This window comes from Manacus vitellinus, unplaced genomic scaffold (genome assembly GCF_001715985.3).
Source record: "Manacus vitellinus isolate BGI_N305 unplaced genomic scaffold, ASM171598v3 scaffold_6_pilon, whole genome shotgun sequence".
NCBI classification, from domain to species: Eukaryota; Metazoa; Chordata; class Aves; order Passeriformes; family Pipridae; genus Manacus; species Manacus vitellinus.
Genome location: NW_021940750.1, coordinates 22,811,669 through 22,830,942, shown reverse-complemented (window position 1 = coordinate 22,830,942; position 19,274 = coordinate 22,811,669). Strand labels below are relative to the sequence as shown.

General features: G+C 40.4%; 1 protein-coding gene across 2 annotated transcripts in view; it reads left to right on the top strand.

Moving 5' to 3' along the window:
* STON2 (stonin 2) overlaps positions 1-18,536 on the top strand; it is a 58,113-nt gene extending 39,577 nt beyond the window's left edge. The window contains exons 4-6 of one of the 2 annotated variants that reach the window (XR_001921919.1): positions 5,303-7,138; positions 8,503-8,695; positions 12,827-12,929. Coding sequence is in view for 1 of the 2 variants with exons in the window: in XM_008924935.2 (XP_008923183.2) it covers positions 5,303-7,138; positions 12,827-13,029; positions 15,058-15,141 (2,123 nt within the window). In the remaining variant the exon portion in view is untranslated. Of the gene's footprint in view, positions 1-5,302; positions 7,139-8,502; positions 8,696-12,826; positions 13,030-15,057 lie in introns of those variants that run through there. The other variant, XM_008924935.2, reaches the window with a different exon arrangement.
* Positions 18,537-19,274: the final 738 nt, after the last annotated feature.

Sequence of the window (19,274 nt, the reverse complement as noted above, 5' to 3'; positions counted from 1 at the left end):
GTCCAAACTCCTAAAACATCTTCCTTCCATTTTAAGCCTGGAGAAGAGGAGGCTCAGGGGAGACCTCATCACTCTCTCCAACTACCTGAAAGGAGGTTGTAGCCAGGTGGGGGTTGGTCTCTTTTCCCAGGCAACTGTCAGCAAGACAAGAGGGCATGGCCTCAAGTTGTGCCAGGGGAGGTTTAGGTTAGATATTAGAAAGAATTTCTTTACAGAGAGGGTGATCAGACATTGGAATGGGCTGCCCAGGGAAGTAGTGGATTCTCTATCCCTGGAGATTTTTAAAAAGAGACTGGATGTGGCACTTAGTGCCACAGTCTAGTAACCGCAGCGGTAGTGGATCAAGGGTTGGACTTGATGGTCTTGAAGGTCCCTTACAACCCAGCTGATTCTATGATTCTATGAAACTTGAAACTCTTTTTAAGTGCATAGATGCAACAGACCTATTCATTGAATCAGTTTATATTGTGATATTTACACACACTGTGTTCTGTGAATTTCAGAAGTGTGCTGGATACTGTAGTACAGAGGAACAATCACTGTTCCACATGTAACACTCTTACAGTCAGAAATTACAGGAATTGAAAAGAGAACCAGAAGCTGCAATGTGATGCAATAGTGATGAAGCATTTTCCCAGAGCCACATAGCAGGTCGGTGGCAAGGCTGGAGATAGGAGTCCAGTTGTATCACTTCAGAGAGATGGCCCACTCACCTTAAATAACTTTTAAATTATGTCATCTGTCTTGGGAGGATCAGAAACACGACAGACCACCCCCCAAAAAGTGTACACAGTTGTATTGACTTGGATATGGAAAAAAAAGTCAGAAAATGACCAGATATGGATGTTACAGAAACTATGTGAAAGCATAACCTTTGTCTTAGAGAGATAACTGCACAACAGCCTAGTCCTTGATTTCTCCCAGATTCTGTCTCTATCTGCACTTTCTGGTTTTCTATCATTGCTTATACAGAGACGCTACAGGTTTTGTAGCTGGCATCCTCTTGCCCTGGCTGATCTTCAAAGGCCAAGCCTGTATACCAGTGTCTGATGAACTTTATGTAGATTAATTTCCCACCAAGAACCCTAGAAGAGATCCAGCTATGCCAACAGAAATCTTGCAGTGCTTACTTTGTGTGAAGGACTAGTGTAGGCTACATCAGGGAAGTGACCACCCCACTGGAAGATGTAACCATGTTAACGGTATGCCTGTACTACAGATTAAAATTAAAAGTAGAGCTATCTGAATTAAATGTAAATTAATATATTCAGGTAACAGAAACAGTCATGCCAGGAGTCTCTGAGCTAATTTCTATCAAGAGGCAAAATACATGAGTACTCAGAAACTTGAAAATCCAGTCATTTTCTCAGATCCATTCCTGAAAGTCGTTACCTGCCTTTCTTTTTGAAAGGTATGTAACACTCTCAAATCTTCTTCCTACTTCCATGGCACATTTTTGATCACAAATAGTTTGCAATAGCAATGTCCTTTAGCAGTTGGATGGCTGCCTTTCCCCCAGGCATAAGTAACATGATACCACCTGGTGGTTTTGGCCAAAGTAGTTGTCATGGTTTAACAGAATAGAAAAATGAAAAGATGACACAATGAAGAGAACCAAAGCTTTCTTTCCTTGTAGTATGAGTCACAAGAGGACAATCACAGTGAGGTGTTCTGCATCCATTATAACAATTCTGTTTTCCAGTTTACCATACTGAAATGATTAACCATTTTTGAACACTTGAGAAGCCAACAAAGCTTTAAGAGGTCTGTGGATGAAAAATAAACTTACGAAGCTGGTTGGCATTTTATTGTTGACTGGGGACCTAAGTGTCCAAATTATTTAATGGCCTGGTAATGCAGTTCAGGCATGTATGCAGTAAGGTACAGCCAGTGCTGATTGCAGCACCACTTATATGGGAGGACAAATGCAGAGATGCATAGTTATGTGGGCAGCCTGAGGCTGCTCACCCCAGAGTTCACTTTGCTGGTGTCACTGGAAAAGGAGTGCCACTCACCTCCTTGGTAAATCTGCTCCTGTGTTTTGTTGACTGGAGCTAACTGTCAGGTTGGAATCTGGCAAGGTCAGACAATTAAAAGATTTTATTTTTGCAAATATCACTATCAAAGTGATTTTCTTATGAAAGCAAAGTCAGTCAAGAAGGAAAAAACAAATGCTTTCTTTTGATCATTTATGCCATTATGCAGGCCTAGTCTATCAATCAGGAGTCACTCTGGATTGAAAACTGTCCACACTCCATCAGCTAGTTATCCTCTTAGAATAACAGGATTGTTGAGGTTGGAAAAGACCTCTAAGATCATCAATTCCAACCATTAATCTAACACTGCCAAGTCATCCTCTAAACCATGTCCTTAAGTGCCACATCTACACATTTTGATTTTTTTATAGAAAGGAATTTTGAAAACAGGTGTGAAAGCAAGAAATTCACCTAGGGAGTCACTTCCTTAAGTGTCCTCTCCCAGAGCCCCTGGGGTGCTGCCAAATTGAAAGACTTGTGTATTTTAAACTTTATCACCCATGTTCAGGAACACATCAAAAGTCAAGAAGGGAAAAAACTGAAGTTGTTGTCTAAGCCATCCTCTAACAATATCAAGATTTTTAACCATGCTGTATTTGCCTTTGCAGCAGAGGTGCCAATATTTCTCTTGAGATACACACACTATTTCATTTAGTTCTCAGTAACTTTCTTTGGATGCTTAGCTGCATTAGCATATTGGTATTTTTATCGTCCCTGCTTAGTCATTCTCTTATAGAGAAAGATAAAAACCTGTATTTTCTAGAACCACCTCTGTATTCCTCAAACATTTGTAAACCCAGTCATATAGTTCTTTGGCAGCAGAAGAATGTACTTTTGATTTTAGTTTGGGAAAGAAAGATTATTTCACTTCCCAGATTTAACCTTTCCACGTATCAAATTAAATAACAGTTTATTGTTTTTTTTCAGCAAATAAAATTACATATAGGTAATATGAAACCATATTTTGTTAATGCTTCTACTATATTTCTGGTCATCTGGATCAAAAAAAAAGCAATGCATCTTATAAAACTTGTTCAGTTTAGAAAGAAATTTTTCAAGTGATTTCTGTATGGTTTTCACATGGACTCTCAAGGAGGTCTTCTCATCTGCCTCTCAGACTTACCAGGGCTGTTAATACTTTCTTTGTGGAATCACATTTAGTTTCTGCAGTTCAAAAGTTAAGATACAGGAAAGGGGAAAATTATAATTGCAGGCAGAGAAGAGATGGTCCGCCCTTAAGCAACCCTGATCTTATAAACATAGGAGTTTCAGAAGTCCTAAAAGAAATGGGCAGTGTTTTCAGAGAAATACTATAAAACCAGAGACACACATATGTTCGTTGCCTTTGCTTTGCTTGAAGGACTACTTGCTTGGTGACCAAAGTCCTGGAAAGGCATGAGACAACATATTGGTGTGGACTGAGGATCAGAACATCAGATTATTCTTTGTGGGTTTTTTATTACTTTCTCCCTCAGGGTGTGGTTGTGGATAACAGTCTGTTGGCTTGGGTTTTTTTGCCTCACAAATCTATTTATAACATTGTGGCAAGACTTAAAGAATTCCCCACTGTACCCAGTGGTGTGACCAGTAGCAAGGGATACAGACAGGCACTGTGCAAAGCTGGGGGTGAGATGGCAGGGTAGAGAAGAAAATCTGAGAAACTGAGATAGAGCACTTCTTTTCAAATACACATTGCAATGCCTGGGTAGTCTGTAAAAGCTTTCTATTCTTGTTACTGCTTTGTGTTATTGAAAAACAAATTGGTATCATTCTGCATCATATATAATTCTCAAATGTAATAACCCTTTGAACTTGCATGATGTGTTTTGTTCTTAGATCATAAGGTTGGGTAAAGTTACATATAGCTGAAATCAGAGGCCCAGAATGCCAAGTTACCCAAGACATTATAATGAGCTTATGGTAGAACTTTGGCTAGCATGAATATTCCCTGTTTCATATTCTAAATGGTAATTTAAATGGCAAGTAATTATTATTATGGTTGAGGCAGAATGGAAATCAAACTCATCTTTTTTGGGAACTGGTGGCAATTTAAATAATGACTTAAATAGTTTGTTGTTGTTTTTGATATTGTAAAATATGCTCAAATCACAGGTTCACAGCCATACCAAAGTGCTGTATTTTACACTTACTTTTTTGCTTGTACTGAAGAACAGTGACTTGTGTAAAACATGGAATCTCTATGTCTAGGAGAAGCAAAAAGGACACTGCTGTATCATGTAGTGCAAACCTGTGGTGCAGCTACAGAGTATAATTTCATGCTGGCTGCTCATTTTTAGGAGCACTGATTCATTAGACAGTGGGAAGAAAATCATTTAATTTCTGAACTCTGAGAAATTGTGCTCATATTGGAAAACCCTTTATTACCACTGCAGCAATTTCCTGCAGAAGAGCTGGGACTGAAATAGCACAGTGTGATGCAGGCTTCTACAAAGTGTCTTGGCAGAGCCTGAGACTATGAACACAGCAGTCAAAGGTGCCATGTTCTGACAGAGGATGAGGAGAGCTTCCACAAGTCAAAATTAAGTTTTTCCTTATCCTAACGTAAATCCATAGATCACAGCTTCTCCAAGAGATGTTTCAGAGACATCCAAGGACTGTCAGACTCTTTTTCACTGGGTAGGCCAAAGAGTTTCCTTACGGAACAAAATCTGGGCAAAAATCCCAGCTAGGCACCTTTTATGGTGCCTTCACCGTATCCCTGTGTGCTTTTGTGGTAACATCAAATGCACAGACAAGTATGTGGGGACAGATTGGAGAAGTGCTTTTCCTCAATGGTCATTCCTCTTCCTACTGGATTCTTCTATAGAGCAAAGGGCATAGGGTCAGAAAAGGGAAAAAATTATGACAAGAGTGAGGGAACACTACAGGCAAATAGCAGAATATAACTGTAGAGAAGAAATTCATCCTGAAAATTTAGAGAGGGAAGTTTTAAAAAACCACCACAACATATGGACTAATTTTCTCCTTTAGGTTGTTACATTGGGATGAGATCAATACAATCATTGCTGTCATTCCTTTTTCATTTCTTCCTGGATTCCTTTTCTGTGTTCAACTATCTATTTCTTCATTAATTCTTGTCAAACTCTTCAGCATTTTAGCCAAGTCTTTTGACTATCTTAGATGAATAGGCCTTCCATGAGCATGCAGACAGACTTGTGCAGACTGTGGTTTTCTTTTTGCGGAGAGAAGTAGGTAACTTCAGAATAATTAGCTGAAATTTCCTCCCCTCCCCTCTTTTTTTAAAGACAATTCCTCGTCTCTCCAGGAAGATGAAGAGATAGATATGGAGGCTGTCAACTGGCAGCTGAACAACACCTCTGTGAATGGGCATTCGTCTACCCCAACCACAGTCCGCTTTCCCAGCTGGGTGACTTTTGATGACAATGAAGTCAGTTTTTCGCCACAGAACCTTTCTCCCTTGAAAACAAATACCCTGTCTGCAGAAACACAGGCTCCAGATGTTAACTTTAACCTCACTACATCCTTGAAGAAAAGAGAACGTCCTAAAAGCACATTGGGGGACCTCTCTAAAATTCAAAAACTAGATCTCTCCTCCCTAACCAAGTTGCCTTCTGTTGAAACACCACCATGGAGTGCTACTAATCCCTTTCTGGATGAATCTCTCCGAGATGTCCAACCCTCACCCATCAATCCATTCAGCTCCTTCTTTGAGGAGCGAGAGAGGCGTTCCAAAAGCTCTTCTGTCTCCAGTGCTCCGAGCAAAAGCCAAAGAGACTCTCTCATTATTCTCCATCAAGAGCCTGATACCATCAGTTTCCATGAGGCAAACAAAAGTCTAACCCACACAGATGCTGTAGAGCAGCTCAAACAACTCCAGATTGGAGACCCAGATCATGTGAGCAGTTCTACTTTGCCTGATGATGACCCCATGATGCCATATGATCTGGATGCAGCTTTATTTAACCTGGCACCAGCTCAGCCAAAGGATGGATGGCCAATGATGCTCAGGATCCCAGAGAAGAAGAATATTATGTCATCCAGGCACTGGGGACCAATATATGTCAAGCTGACCAAGAGTGGATGTATACAGCTTTTTTATGAGAAGGGGCTAGAGAAACCTTTCCGGGAACTCAAACTGGAAATCAATCATGAGATTTCGGAGCGCAAACTCCAGAACTACGACGAGAATGGAAGGATACACAGTGTGCGGTTGGATCGCACAACGTACAAGGAGAAAAAGAAGTATCAGCCTAAACCAGCCATTGCACACACAGCAGAGAGAGAGCAAATTATCAAGCTTGGGACTACAGATTATGAAGACTTCCTTAGCTTCATCACTGCTGTGCAAGACACGCTGATGAACTTGCCAGCTTCATCAACAGATCTGAGCACAGTGGGACTGAACTATCAAGAAGAAGAAATCACTGTTGATGTCAGGGATGAGTTTCATGGCATATTGGCCAAGGGAGACAGTGCGATTCTCCAGCACTGTGTGCTGACCCATATCTATGTTCTCAGCTTCCTTTCTGGCCTGGCAGAGTGCAGGCTGGGCCTTAATGATATCCTGATCAAAGGGAATGAAATAGTTGCAAGGCAGGATATTATGCCCACTACTACCACTAAGTGGATTAAATTATACAGCTGTCAGTTCCATTCATGTGTGGATGAGGATATGTTTAATAACTCCCGTATTATCCTGTTCAACCCTTTGGATGCCTGCCGGTTTGAACTGATGCGATTCAGAACTGTCTTTGCTGAGAAAACTTTGCCTTTTACTCTGAGGACAGCTGCCAGCATCAATGGTGCTGAGGTGGAGGTGCAGAGCTGGCTGATGATGTCCACGGGATTCTCTTCCAATCATGACCCTTTAACTCAGGTCCCTTGTGAAAACGTGATGATCCGCTACCCAGTGCCAAATGAGTGGGTGAAGAACTTCCGCAGGGAGAGTGTCCTGGGGGAGAAATCTTTGAAAGCCAAGGTGAACAAGGGAGCCACTTTCGGATCAACTGGTCTGTCTGGTTCTGAGCCAGTAATGAGAGTAACTTTGGGAACTGCCAAATATGAGCACGCCTTTAATTCCATTGTATGGAGGATAAACCGACTGCCTGACAAAAACTCAGGTGAGTGGTGCATACCATTTCTGCAGGAGTAAACTAAAAGGAGTTATGTATTTTGGAAGATAGGGAATGGTGAGTTTAAATGGTGAGAGAGAAAGCATCCTCTGTAATATACTAAAGGACATAAATTAGTTGCTTGAAGCATTTATGTGACCCTTCATCGCAATAGTTTTATGTATCCTACAAATGTAGCTAATGATAAAAACAGTTTTGGGTTTTCCAGATGCAAAAAGACATGTTCTGTCTCTGCTTGGAGGTATTTAAAAGAGGTGTACACGTGGCATTTAGGGACATGGTTTAGTGGTAGACTAAGTTCATGCTAGGTTAATGGTTGGACTTGATGATCTTAAAGGTATTTTCCAACCTAAATGGTTCTATGACTCTATGATTATGAGACTTAGGCATCAAACATCACTGTATGCTCAGTACTGCTATTGGAAGCAGGGGTTTTTTGGGTAACTTGCAAAGGCAAGATCCTATGCTATGGAGCTGAATGACAAGGCCAGAAAAATTGCTGTAATTCCATCCAGCACATGTGATTTCTTCCATGCATTGCCAAGCATACTGGGACAATGCTATATATTTCAATGCATATGCCACAATTACTGCCTATAAAGTATCAGGAATGGGGATTGTAAGAGAACAGAAGATATTGCTCAACCATTTAAAAAAATAGAAATTTCCAAACACCAGTTTGCTTCTGTAAGCAGTGCAGACATGCAATTACAACTTGAACCTGGAGAGAGAATACCAATATGAAATCCACAAATCTTTCTATTTCTAGTAACATGTTCATCATTAAACATTCAAATAATGTAGGCAAGCTACTTTTCCCTTTGGCCATTGCTACCAATCATTCTACTTCCTACCTTTCATCCATGGTGCACAATAAAGGTGGACAACTCAGGTTTATTTTTATTTGTAGTGAATTCTACTTCTTGGCTTCTCTGATCTCAAATAGCTTTTTACAAATGAGATGCACTTTTTAGTATGCTGTAGTAGTGCACCTGGGTGACTAGGAGGGTTTCTGTATTCAGTGTTCCCTGGAGGAAAATTCAGTGTCGTACCAGATTTGGCTCTCTCTAAGGACATATGTTTTTCCTGAGTTTGAGTTATAGTGTCAGCAATGCAGTGATCCAAGTCTCCTAATCTTCTGGATGACATCTCAGCCCAAGGACACTAGTTTACACCATAGGTTACAAATTTGGAGGGATATCACTGACAAAAGGGAAGGCTCCATATTTCCCGTAGTGTGGGGCATAAGACAGAGCTTGGAAACTCAAGAAAAATATAGCAATGAAAAATTAATCTTAGACTGTTTATGAGCAATAACATGCTTGTTAAAAATCTCACTGTGCCATCTGCAGGAGGTCTGGGAATGAGATGCTGTGAAATTGGGCCTTCTGTGGCATCTTCTCTCCAAAGATCTCAGTATACCATATAGATATTACAGCTGGGGAAACTAAAGCCCCCAGACTTTAACACAATCACAGAACATGCCAGTAGCAGTAACATGCCAGGAGAAGAGGCAAAACTCCTGTCTCTACTGCCTTCTGCAAGGTAATGCTCCTTACCCATTGTTACTCTGAGGGAGTGCCTCTTGTTGGCCTGATCCCATCTCTCCCAGTGTGAGGCTTTATTGTATATACACTGTGACAGGGGGAAATGCATTACAGATTTGTTGCTGCTGTTGGACCTCTGCCACAGAGCATCTATCCATCAGTGCAGAACACAGGACAGTATTTTAGTGTTTGTTTACATCCTCAGAGGAAGAAAGTGTCCTCACTCCTCCGGTCAGATCAGATGTAATTTCAGGGAAAGGAAGGGCCTTGGATGCACTGTCTTGGCCAAGACACATGAGGTATGTGAGAGGGAGGGAATCCCAAAGTGATGACAGGACAGGCTAAGTATAGTTTAAATTTGACCTTGCCCTTCATGAACTATTTCTATTTATTGATGGTACTTCATCCCACGGGTTTCCTTTCTCAAAGTATGTGGCAAACAAAGGGGTATATATAAGTAGTACTCAAAAGCATTGATTACCACTCCTCCTTAGATTTGCCTGATGGACCACACACACTTCTGACCATGTGATACTGGTGTGGGGTTTTACTCCCAGCCTTGGGCAGCTTTGGCTGTATCCAGCTGTACCCATAAGTCGTATAATAACCCACCTCCACCTATTTTCAAAGTCCTTATAAATGATGCAGTTCTCAAGCACTAAATATAAAACTAGTGACACCTGCCACTCATCTCTAAGAACACTCTGGTTCTTCTGTAAATATCTGGTCTGCTAATGAACTGCTCTGGTGCCTGGGACTCCAGAGCAGGAGGGAGGTAGTGGCATCACACTGCAGCTGGGGGAAATGCTGCAAGTGGCCACAGCCTGTAGCTTCACCCTGCCAGCAGAGGCCACACAACCTGTCCACACCACTTGGGGCACGTGCACTGCATGACTGCCTCCAGCACACGTGCCTGTCTGCCAGTCGTGCTCAAAGGAGCACGTAAATTAAGGGACCTTTTGTTCATCCACGGTTTGTGCTCTGACACACTGCTTGCAAACACAGTCCCAGGAACTCCACAGGTCTCCAGGTAGCCAACTGGAACTCTTCCTTCCCTCCATTCCCCAAATGAGGACTGATGCAGGCTCTGTGCAGACGTGAGGCCCGTGACACCATCAGCCCTGCCATCCACAGCCCCGCTGAGGAGGAGAGCTGGTCCCTCCTGAAGTTCACTGCTTGTATTCAGGTTATGGAATCCTAAGCACCCAAATTGTTAAGAATTATTTCAGCAGCTTTGCTGTCTTATCCAAATGTTTTCTTTTTGTGCTTTCTAATGGGACGGGGCCCTTTGCACTCTCACTCTAGGTGACAGTGTTATCAGCACTGTCTGTATTATTTTGTAGCCAAAGCATCTGCTTATGACTGAACATTGAAAAGCATATGACCAATGAAGGACAGAGCATACTCTGACTGTGATTTGACCTAAGGAAAAACTATGGACTGGATTCTACTGAGCACATTGCTGAAGTCCTGTCCAAAATGGCTTGTTAAACATTATTGCCCTTTTCATATTCAAAATTAATATGATCAAAAGAGTTGATAAAGAAAGCCTATTTACAGACTTTGCAAAGCTCCAATTGCTGCTGGCTGGGTTTCACATGTGGAGTTTTTTTAATCCACCAGTAGAATACTAGGGAAACTTCTAAACAGTCTTCAATCGTGGGAAAACGCTCTTTCAGCAAAGCAGAGATGTATCCTCTATGCAGAGCCTTGGAATCTGGATTTGAACTTTTCTCTAGTTTGGCTGTGTATCCCAGGCATGCTGCCTGGTATACTTTATGAAGTAAATTAAATCCTTTAATCCAAACATGTTGGGACATCTGAGTTATTCAGAAAAGGTTCCACCCAATCACAGTAAAACATGCGTATATATGAATTGTATTATCAGATCCTTGATTGTCAGAACAAAATGTTAGAAGCTCAAGGAAACAAGATGTGCATACAAAAGCTGTGTGTTGATTTCCTCCTGATTTTACTGAAAAGTGTACCTGTTCGTTAGAGAAATAACTCTGAATAAGCCTGCTGAACAAAGTCTGTAGAGGTTGTGCCTTGTGGGCCTCACAGCCAGGACACTAAAGAACACTGATGTGCTAAGTAATTTTGCAAAAGCTTCAGTGGAGGAGTTGCTTTCTTAATCCGTTCACCTTGTTGTCTACCATGCTGAGCTGGTTTAAATTAATAATTTCCATATTTTTTGACTGCTGTGCATGGTCTTTTCTGTTAATGGGCTCTCTTTCTAGAAGAAATTAAATTATTGAAAAATTACCTTGTTAATTGCATTGGGGGGATGTTACCTTTTTTCCCTCTTTGTTTTCCCCTCCTTATTTTCCCTCTTTTTTTGAGCCTATGGATATCCACATTAGGTATGTTAAAATAGGTCACTAATTCCATGTGTCCAGAGTTTAAAAGAAGAGTTTAAAAGCTCAGATCTCCAAAGCACCTGTCATGCAGTGTGCTTAAGCCCAGTTTAACACTTCCCAGTGTTACCTTCACACATACCCACCCCAAAAGCATCTAAACACATACCAGATCGGGAGTGTAGCGGCACAAGCCTAACATTTTGTAGCTGTGGATGGGGCTTGTGCTGGAGCACAGAGCTGCTTCTCCTGGGCTGCTGGGTCTCCAGTCTGAAGGAGGGAGCAACCCCTGGCAAACTAAGGGAGGGGGAAAGCATGGCAAAGCAGATGAGCAGAAAGGATTACAATGAGGATTCTGCTCAGAGTGGCACAGGGTGAGGAAAGAGGTACGAATGCATGGGAATCCTGAGACTGGGAATTGGTTGCCAGTACTGAGTGCTGAACACAGATTTTTTGAATCAGGAATGACCCATTTTTAGGCATCTTCATAATGCAGTACCAGAGAGCACCTTCTAGTGGTGAGGAAACTGTCTAGACTGTTTTGAAATATGAGGCTGACTCTAGATGAAATTCTTGCCCAGACTTACATTGAGCGAAGTTTTTTTCTGGCTTTATTTCAGAGGTCAAATGGGATGTTGCAATGCCTAAGTCCTCTAAAGACTGTTCAATTCCATCCTTTTGGGACAAGTAATACCTCAAAATCCCACATCTTGCTTTTCAAGCTTCAGCTTAACAAGGCTGACTTTTGGGCTAAGCAGGTGTATTCCTGCTCTTCCCAGGGCAAGTTTCTGGGCTTTCCCCACCCAGTTCTCTTTACTCTGCCTACTTTCCTCCTTCCTTGTCTCTGTCCTGTACACCTTGCTGATCTGTATGGAGAAGAACTTTTCCAGTGAACAAGTAACCTGAAATCCTGAAGCCTATAATAGTGGCAGACAAGGATTCTGTTCATTTATTTATACATTCATTTACACATACATAGGTAATAGAATCTCTTCAATCAGAAAGCCCTTTGTGGCTTTGAAGGCTTTCATCTTCATTTTGCAAACAGAGAAACTGAGGCACACACATTAAATTACTTGCTCAAAAGCTTAGGGATGGCAGCAGTCAGAAACAAAACCAACCTAGCTTGACTAGAATTCCCTGCTTTAGTTTTTAAACATAACTGCTGTCCAGCAAACCAAAGAAGAAAAATAATAACAAAGGTTATCTTTAACAGATGACAGAACTAAATACGTCACCTTGCCACCTTTAATAATTAGCCACCATGTCACAGGTGAGAGTGAGGAACAAACAGTTATTCTGTAGCTTTGCATAAATTTGCTTTTTGAACCCAGGAAAGTTATTTAAGCTTACCCAGTACATTTTCTTTTGCTAAAAATTGGGATAAAAATTTCAAATGCATGTGCAATATCTCCAAATCCCTCCTTCCCTTGCTATAATTTCATAACGTTTCAGAAGGAGTGCCCCAATGTTACAGACAATGAAGGAACCAGAAGAGGACAAATACCTTTACCCTACTGTGTTCAATTTATTTCTTGTATTTTCACCCACTGAAAGCAAACTAGAGTGATTGGCAGTCCTTTTTGCATTTTGTTTAATTACTTTGGTAAATTCAACAGCATTGAAACAGGTAAGATATTGTCACTTGCTATGAACTAGTTCACCTGGGGAGATTCTCGGTTCCCTGCAGCTTAATGATGCTGCTTTCTCCTAGGTGTTGTTTTCTCATTCATCCAACGCTACTTGCATTACTGTTTGCTCTCTTTTTCCAGCTTCTGGCCATCCTCACTGCTTCTTCTGTCACCTAGAGCTTGGCTCTGACCGGGAAGTGCCTTCCAGTTTTGTCCGCTATGTCGATGTGGAGTTTGACATGCCCACTACTTCTGCATCCAAAGCTGCTGTTCGGTCCATCTCTGTTGAGGACAAGACCGATGTGAGGAAGTGGGTCAACTATTCAGCACACTACAGTTACAAGGTAAAACTGAGTGTGCTGGTTTAAAAGTTAACCAGCAGGGGGAATGAACCCAACTCAAAGGAGAGATTATAAATCAGAATAACAATTTATTAAAATAATACAGTAAGTACAATAATACAAACAAACAATTGGTCTCAACCCACAAAAACCCAAATGTATGACCCAGTACCCTGGGGCCTGAACAAAGTGGTGTTCCTTGGGCCCTGTTTGAGTCCAAAGTAAAGGGAGAGGGGAAGAACCTGCTGGTGGGAGAGCTGCTGCAGTCTGGCCAGAACTGGTGATCGCAGTCCAGTGGTGGTCTAAGTCTGGTTGAGAGCGATGAGATGCAGCCGTCCTCTGGATCCCACGAGTGGGTTGAAAAATGTTCCAAAACTCCAAGATTATATATCCTCCAGTTCAGGCAGGAATGCTTGGTACTCTCCTCAGGGCGGGGAGTTCACAAAGGGTGTGAGGACAGAAACATCCTCCTATCTCACAGGCCTCTTAACACCTAGTTTATAGCCTGAGGAGTCAGGCTCTATGGGCAGAAGGTGCGAATAGTCTATTGACAACAATAGTCTAGTTTCTGGGAAATGACATGGAAGGCTATAGAATACAGTTTTGGGTTACACCCACCATGCTCTATGGGCAGAGGGTGCGAATAGTCTATTGACAACAATAGTCTAGTTTCTGGGAAATGACATGGAAGGCTATAGAATACAGTTTTGGGTTACACCCACCATGATGAACTGATCTCAGCTGTCCTAACTAGGACACTGAGCATGTGGCAATCACCATGGTTACGCTGCATACTTTCATTGTCTTGAAAAGTGTGAGCAGACAAATAAAATACCATGGCCAAATGAGGTGGGAATTTGGCACATGCCAGGCTGTCTGCAGTAGCTACCCATGTGCCACCCATGTGCTACTGATTCATGGCAAACAGGCAGGATTATTCTTCAGCAAAGATGAAATAAATTTGCTTGCAGTTGCCTGTGAAAAAGCATGCACACAGCCAGCTGCTGGGGATTAGCTGATATGGTACAAGTGTGAACAGGGAGTTTTGCTGCTCTTCATAGCTCCTCCAGTGAGAGTGCTACAGTGGGAGTCCTGCAGCAGACAAAAGGATCACATTATTTCTCTGCTTAAATATTTCTTCCTCCTGCCTGCCCTAAGGAGAGGAGCAGATGGGAAAGTACACTATGTATATACCTGCCAAGAATCTCAGTAAATTTGCATGTTAGCTGAACACTCGGAAGAGAAATTGGAATCCTACCTGCCTTCTTTAAGAGCAATGATGAGAGAGTCTGAAAAGATCCTCATGGCAAATATTTTTACTGGTAATTGTAATTACATTTTTAATAGTCTCTTAAATTCCCTGGAGATGGTATTTGATCTTCCTAAGTATCCCTTTTAAGAATTAAACAGTGTTTAATTCCTGAGTTTTCAGAGATGTAGAAATTTAGGACCCAAATATAGATACCCTTAGCCCTGTAGCAGTACAAATTGGTATCTCTAAGTCAAAGCACCTCTGAACCTGAGGACAGCAGGGAGGGTGCTGATGTTTGGGTTGGTGTTAGGCAGTGCCTCAAGGAGCATTTGATGATCCTTATGGGTCCCTTCCAACTCAAGATCTTCTAGAAAATTAATCTCTTTGCTTTATACATCAGTCTTTGCAGAGTTTAAAATTTAGGCTGGTTTTCTGCTGTCACTTAGGAGGCCACTTATCATCTGCAGATTTGGTTCTGGGTTTGGATTCAGAGTACATCTGGGAACGATAATGAATAAAAAATCATGTGATACCAGTTCTCTGCATGCATTATCTTTTCTGGAAATGATTTCATGACACTGTTGAATTGTAGAACTGCTTGGATTAGACTTAAAATATTTATAGTAAATAAAATCCAACTTTCCTTGATTTTCAGTCTATTTTTCTTCACAACCCTCTCAGTTCACCTGAGCAGGACACAAACTGCCACTGAGGAAGATTTTTGACTCTTTTGTTTTCCTTTCTCATTACAAATGTTCTCCCTCTTTTTCTTCTGCCAGGTTGAAATAGAGCAGAAAAAAAGCTTGAATGAGGATCTGAAGGGAGAAAATACAGCAAATGTCAATGAATGTGCTACGCAGTGAAGGAAGATCAGTCTGCAAGTCCCAAGAGGGGTGGTAAAACTAACAGACCTGAAAGAAAGGACTTGCAGGGTTTGGGTATTTTTCTGTTAAATTATAGAGTACTACTTTTAAAATAATACTCTGAAGAGTATTATTTTTTGCTGTGTGATGATCCATACTTTGAGAAGAAGCTCATCAGCGGTTTGTTTGGAGCAGACCCTTGGGCTTCTTCTGGAAGGATACAAGTACAGTTGTAGAGTCAAGCCTGCCTTTTCTGCCTCTTCACCATCTAGGTTCTGCACTCAAGTATGGTCTGGCAACCATCACAGCCAGAAAGCAGCCTTTATCTCATTTACAATCTTACCCTCCTACATTAAGCATTTTATTTATATGCCTTTTGGTTTGGTCATTGACTGAATCACTTCCTTCTGAACTGCCAAAATAAAATCCAGGTAGCATCAAGTGAAAAATTATATAAAATCTCCTTTTTGAAGTGGTCAACAGAGTGAAATCCCTGAGCATCATTCTGGAGAATCAACACACTCTGCAACATAAACATAGAGAATGATCTCTACATTTAAGCTGACGAACTACAGACAGGACAGACGATTATGTAGCTGTTCTTCTGTTCACCCCTTCCTGTCTCATCCCCCAAAATGACGTCATTGTGCACATTTTCATGGGGTCTGCACAACTTACAAGAAAGCCTCTGCGATTTCTTGAAAATTTTATTTTTTTATTCTGAGCTGTTCTGATATCTTGACTGAACGTGGTTATGGCTGCTAGCAACAGGGAATGTGTGTTGTAATAGAGGAGATACAGGAGAGACTTTGCTAGGATTAGATCATTCCTGCCTAGAAAGATATTTAAGGGAAAAACATGGGGGCTTAGTTTTGGGTTTGGGGGGGTTTATATATTTTCTTGGATGGGTAAGGTGGGTGGTTATTGAAAATGTCATGACACAATTACTTTAAGAGACAATGTTGTTTGCTTTCCTGAAAATCCTTGGAAGTCCATGCAGCACAATATTATTTTCATGTTCTTTCTTGAACCTACAATATAAGTAACTTGTATCTTCATAATACTCCCATTAACTGGGCCCCAAAATCTTTTCGAAAAAATAACAACACGCTTCTATTACGGAGATTTTTTTAATCCCCACTTTGGCTGGAAGTAACAGCAAGTCTTAAAACTTCTTTCTAAATAAAAATGCAGAAGACATAAATCACTCACATATATTTTCAGAGAAAACAGTGTTAAAAGTACCTATTTTTAGTTGTTTCTGTGGCTTGTGTAATATTTTGTCTTGTAATTTTAAATGTAAAAAAATAATTTATTAAATCATTTGTCTTTTGAAAGGTTACTACTGACTTTAAAATACACATTTGGAAAGCCTTGGTAATGTAATTTAAAATCATAGTGAATTAAAATGAAAGCTTTTTTTATAAATTTATTTTATTTTACAATGAATATAACAGAAAATTAATACACTCTTGATTTAATACTTTCACCGTGACTACTATGAAAATTACTACAATGTTAAAATCCCAAATAAAACATGAGATTAATTACATTGAGTCTGAAACTGGTAGTTGTAGAATTTAAAACAAATTATAGAGAACTTATAAATGCCTTTTTATATGCACCTAAATTTCAAGCCTATATCATCCTAGTGATACATACTTAACACAGGTACACCACTGTAAATATGTAAAGTCTCAGTCCTTCTAGGACTTCTTAATAAACATGTGATACTCTGTCGCAGGTGGCCCTACTCGAGCCCAGGGAGCTCCTCAGAGCACACCAGTTAGTACTAAACATTTGCAGCATCCTTCTGTAAATGGAAGAATGCTATTAATTTTTATGAGGAATTTTGAGATCAGTGGATTAAAATTACTGATATTATTAAATGATTCAGCCCGAAGAGCATGGGGCTGAATTTGTGACTGATTGTCAGCTCTGTTACAGACTGGCTGTGATGAGTTGCATGGCAACTCCTCTCTAAAAAATTCATTCTTCTGTTCAAAGGCAGTCAAAGAACTTCTGGGTATTTTTCCTGTTTTTCACTACAGCTCCTAGTGTACTATTTCTGAAATCCCATCAGCAAGAAATCCAAGAAAACCAAGCTGAAGGAGTGCTGAGATGTTACTGAGGAAGTGTGAGAATGTTTTGTGAAAGAAATGGTTGGGGGATTTCCTACTCTGACCTGTAGGCTCAATGTCTTAATTTTTGCCTATTGCCCCCCAGCCCATGGACACACAGATAGGTAATACAAATAAATTTATGTTGTACTCCTTAAAGAGGGAAGAAAATAAAAGGAATATCATTTTCCATCTCTGTTGAATTCTTAAGCCATTTAGCCTCTGTCATATTTCAGCCACAGAATACTTCATGCCCCAGAAACTGAACGATAAACATACTGGAGGTTTCTGGATTTACTTAATTTTTCTACCAGTTTATCATTGATTCTTTTTCTTAAATTCAGAATCAATGAATGAAAGAAAGAGTATGGACCTGAATTTAATCTTTCTTTTGTAGTTAGTTGTACACTGAAGTATCTCTTCCAATCCTCATGGAGCTAAGCAGGCAAAACTGGAAAAGTGTTCTGGTTTATATGAAAGTCATTTTAATCCATTCTGATCTCCAAAGAGCATTTTTTGGATGTTCTTCCCACTGAGTTTTCAAGAGTTTAGCATGAATACCTCAGACAGAGTTTCAAAAGACCTTATTTCCTGTTAAAGGACAGGAGTTAGTTGTTTGATTTTTCAAAAAAACACTCACAACCAAAACCTTTAGAAAATCTAGCGTTGGTGTCACCAGTTCAGCACCATTACAAGCACTGAGCATTTGAACACTGGGATCCTAAGTGCCCTTAATGAGGCTTCCACTGTTCTTTATTGATTAAACTGTGCCGATTTTTCAGTGTTAGATACTGTCATGCACGAACTTTATGTACATGAACCATATACTCTTCATCCATATGAGTATAGTATTAATCTGAACAGACTGTTGATGGGAGTGAGGGACAAGATCTGAGCTATGTGAGTTTTGAGAGTAGCTGAAATTATTTAGAGATAAGCTATGCCTGTAGTGGGGATGATTTTTCTTTTTTTTTTTTAAATCTTGCAGAAAAATCTCTGACTAGTTTCAGATTAATACTTCTTTTGAGAAAAATGCAATCACTGTCCTTTGGTTTATTTGAAAGCTTTGTAGTACTCAGACACTCCATGCAGGAAATGTGCCTTCAAGGTAAGCATACATTTACTCCCTGAAGATATTCTTACTTTCAGCCCTCTTTCTATTTCTCGTTATTGTTTTGTTTAATTTTTGTACTGTGGTAAGACTTGAGCTATTGTATGGAATTTTGCCTAGAAAAATAAAGTGTCTTTGATCACAAGAGGTAAAGATGAACAACATCTCCAGGCAGCTGAGTGTATTTTAGTTAATGCCTCTTGCATTTATTAACTATGGACACTCTGCTAGAAAAGGAAAATGTGTAAATTCAGATGATAAATACTATAACTGACTTCTGTTATTTTTGTTCTAGTTTTTATTTAGACTCGAATTTAGTTATCCTATGAAGGAGACAGATATAACTGTATCATCAGAAACATTGCATAAAAAATTTTCCTTTTCTGGTGGGTTACTGGCTGACATATTTAATCAATAAGACCTGTTGGTCTCTCTGTCCACATTATTTAGTAGCTGCTAAAAGTCCCTCTTGAACATTGACCTTCCAGGATAGAGAGCAATTGCATGTAAAAGAGCAAAGGAAAAGGTGTACAAAGTTCAGCCTGGAGGTACTTACTCTGTTGCCTGCGTAAAATTTTCGGTAATTCCTTGGCCCTTGAGTGCAGTAATCAAGCCCTTGATAAGTCACCTTTGTTCCAGATAGTGAAAAATTCCTTTAAGTGACTCTTAGCAGTTGGTGTTTATAGCTATATTCATCTCCAGAACTGGCCAGGGCAAGAATTTGCAGCACACAAGAGATCACTTATGGATGAAGTACTTACCATCTTCTGCCACTAAAGTTAAATCTACATCATGACATGTCTGAGACACAAAATTTTGTGTGTAACAGGCACAACTGTTCCTAATCTTCCTGTTTTATTTAGCCAGCCAGCCACCCACACATCCATCCATCCATCCTCCCA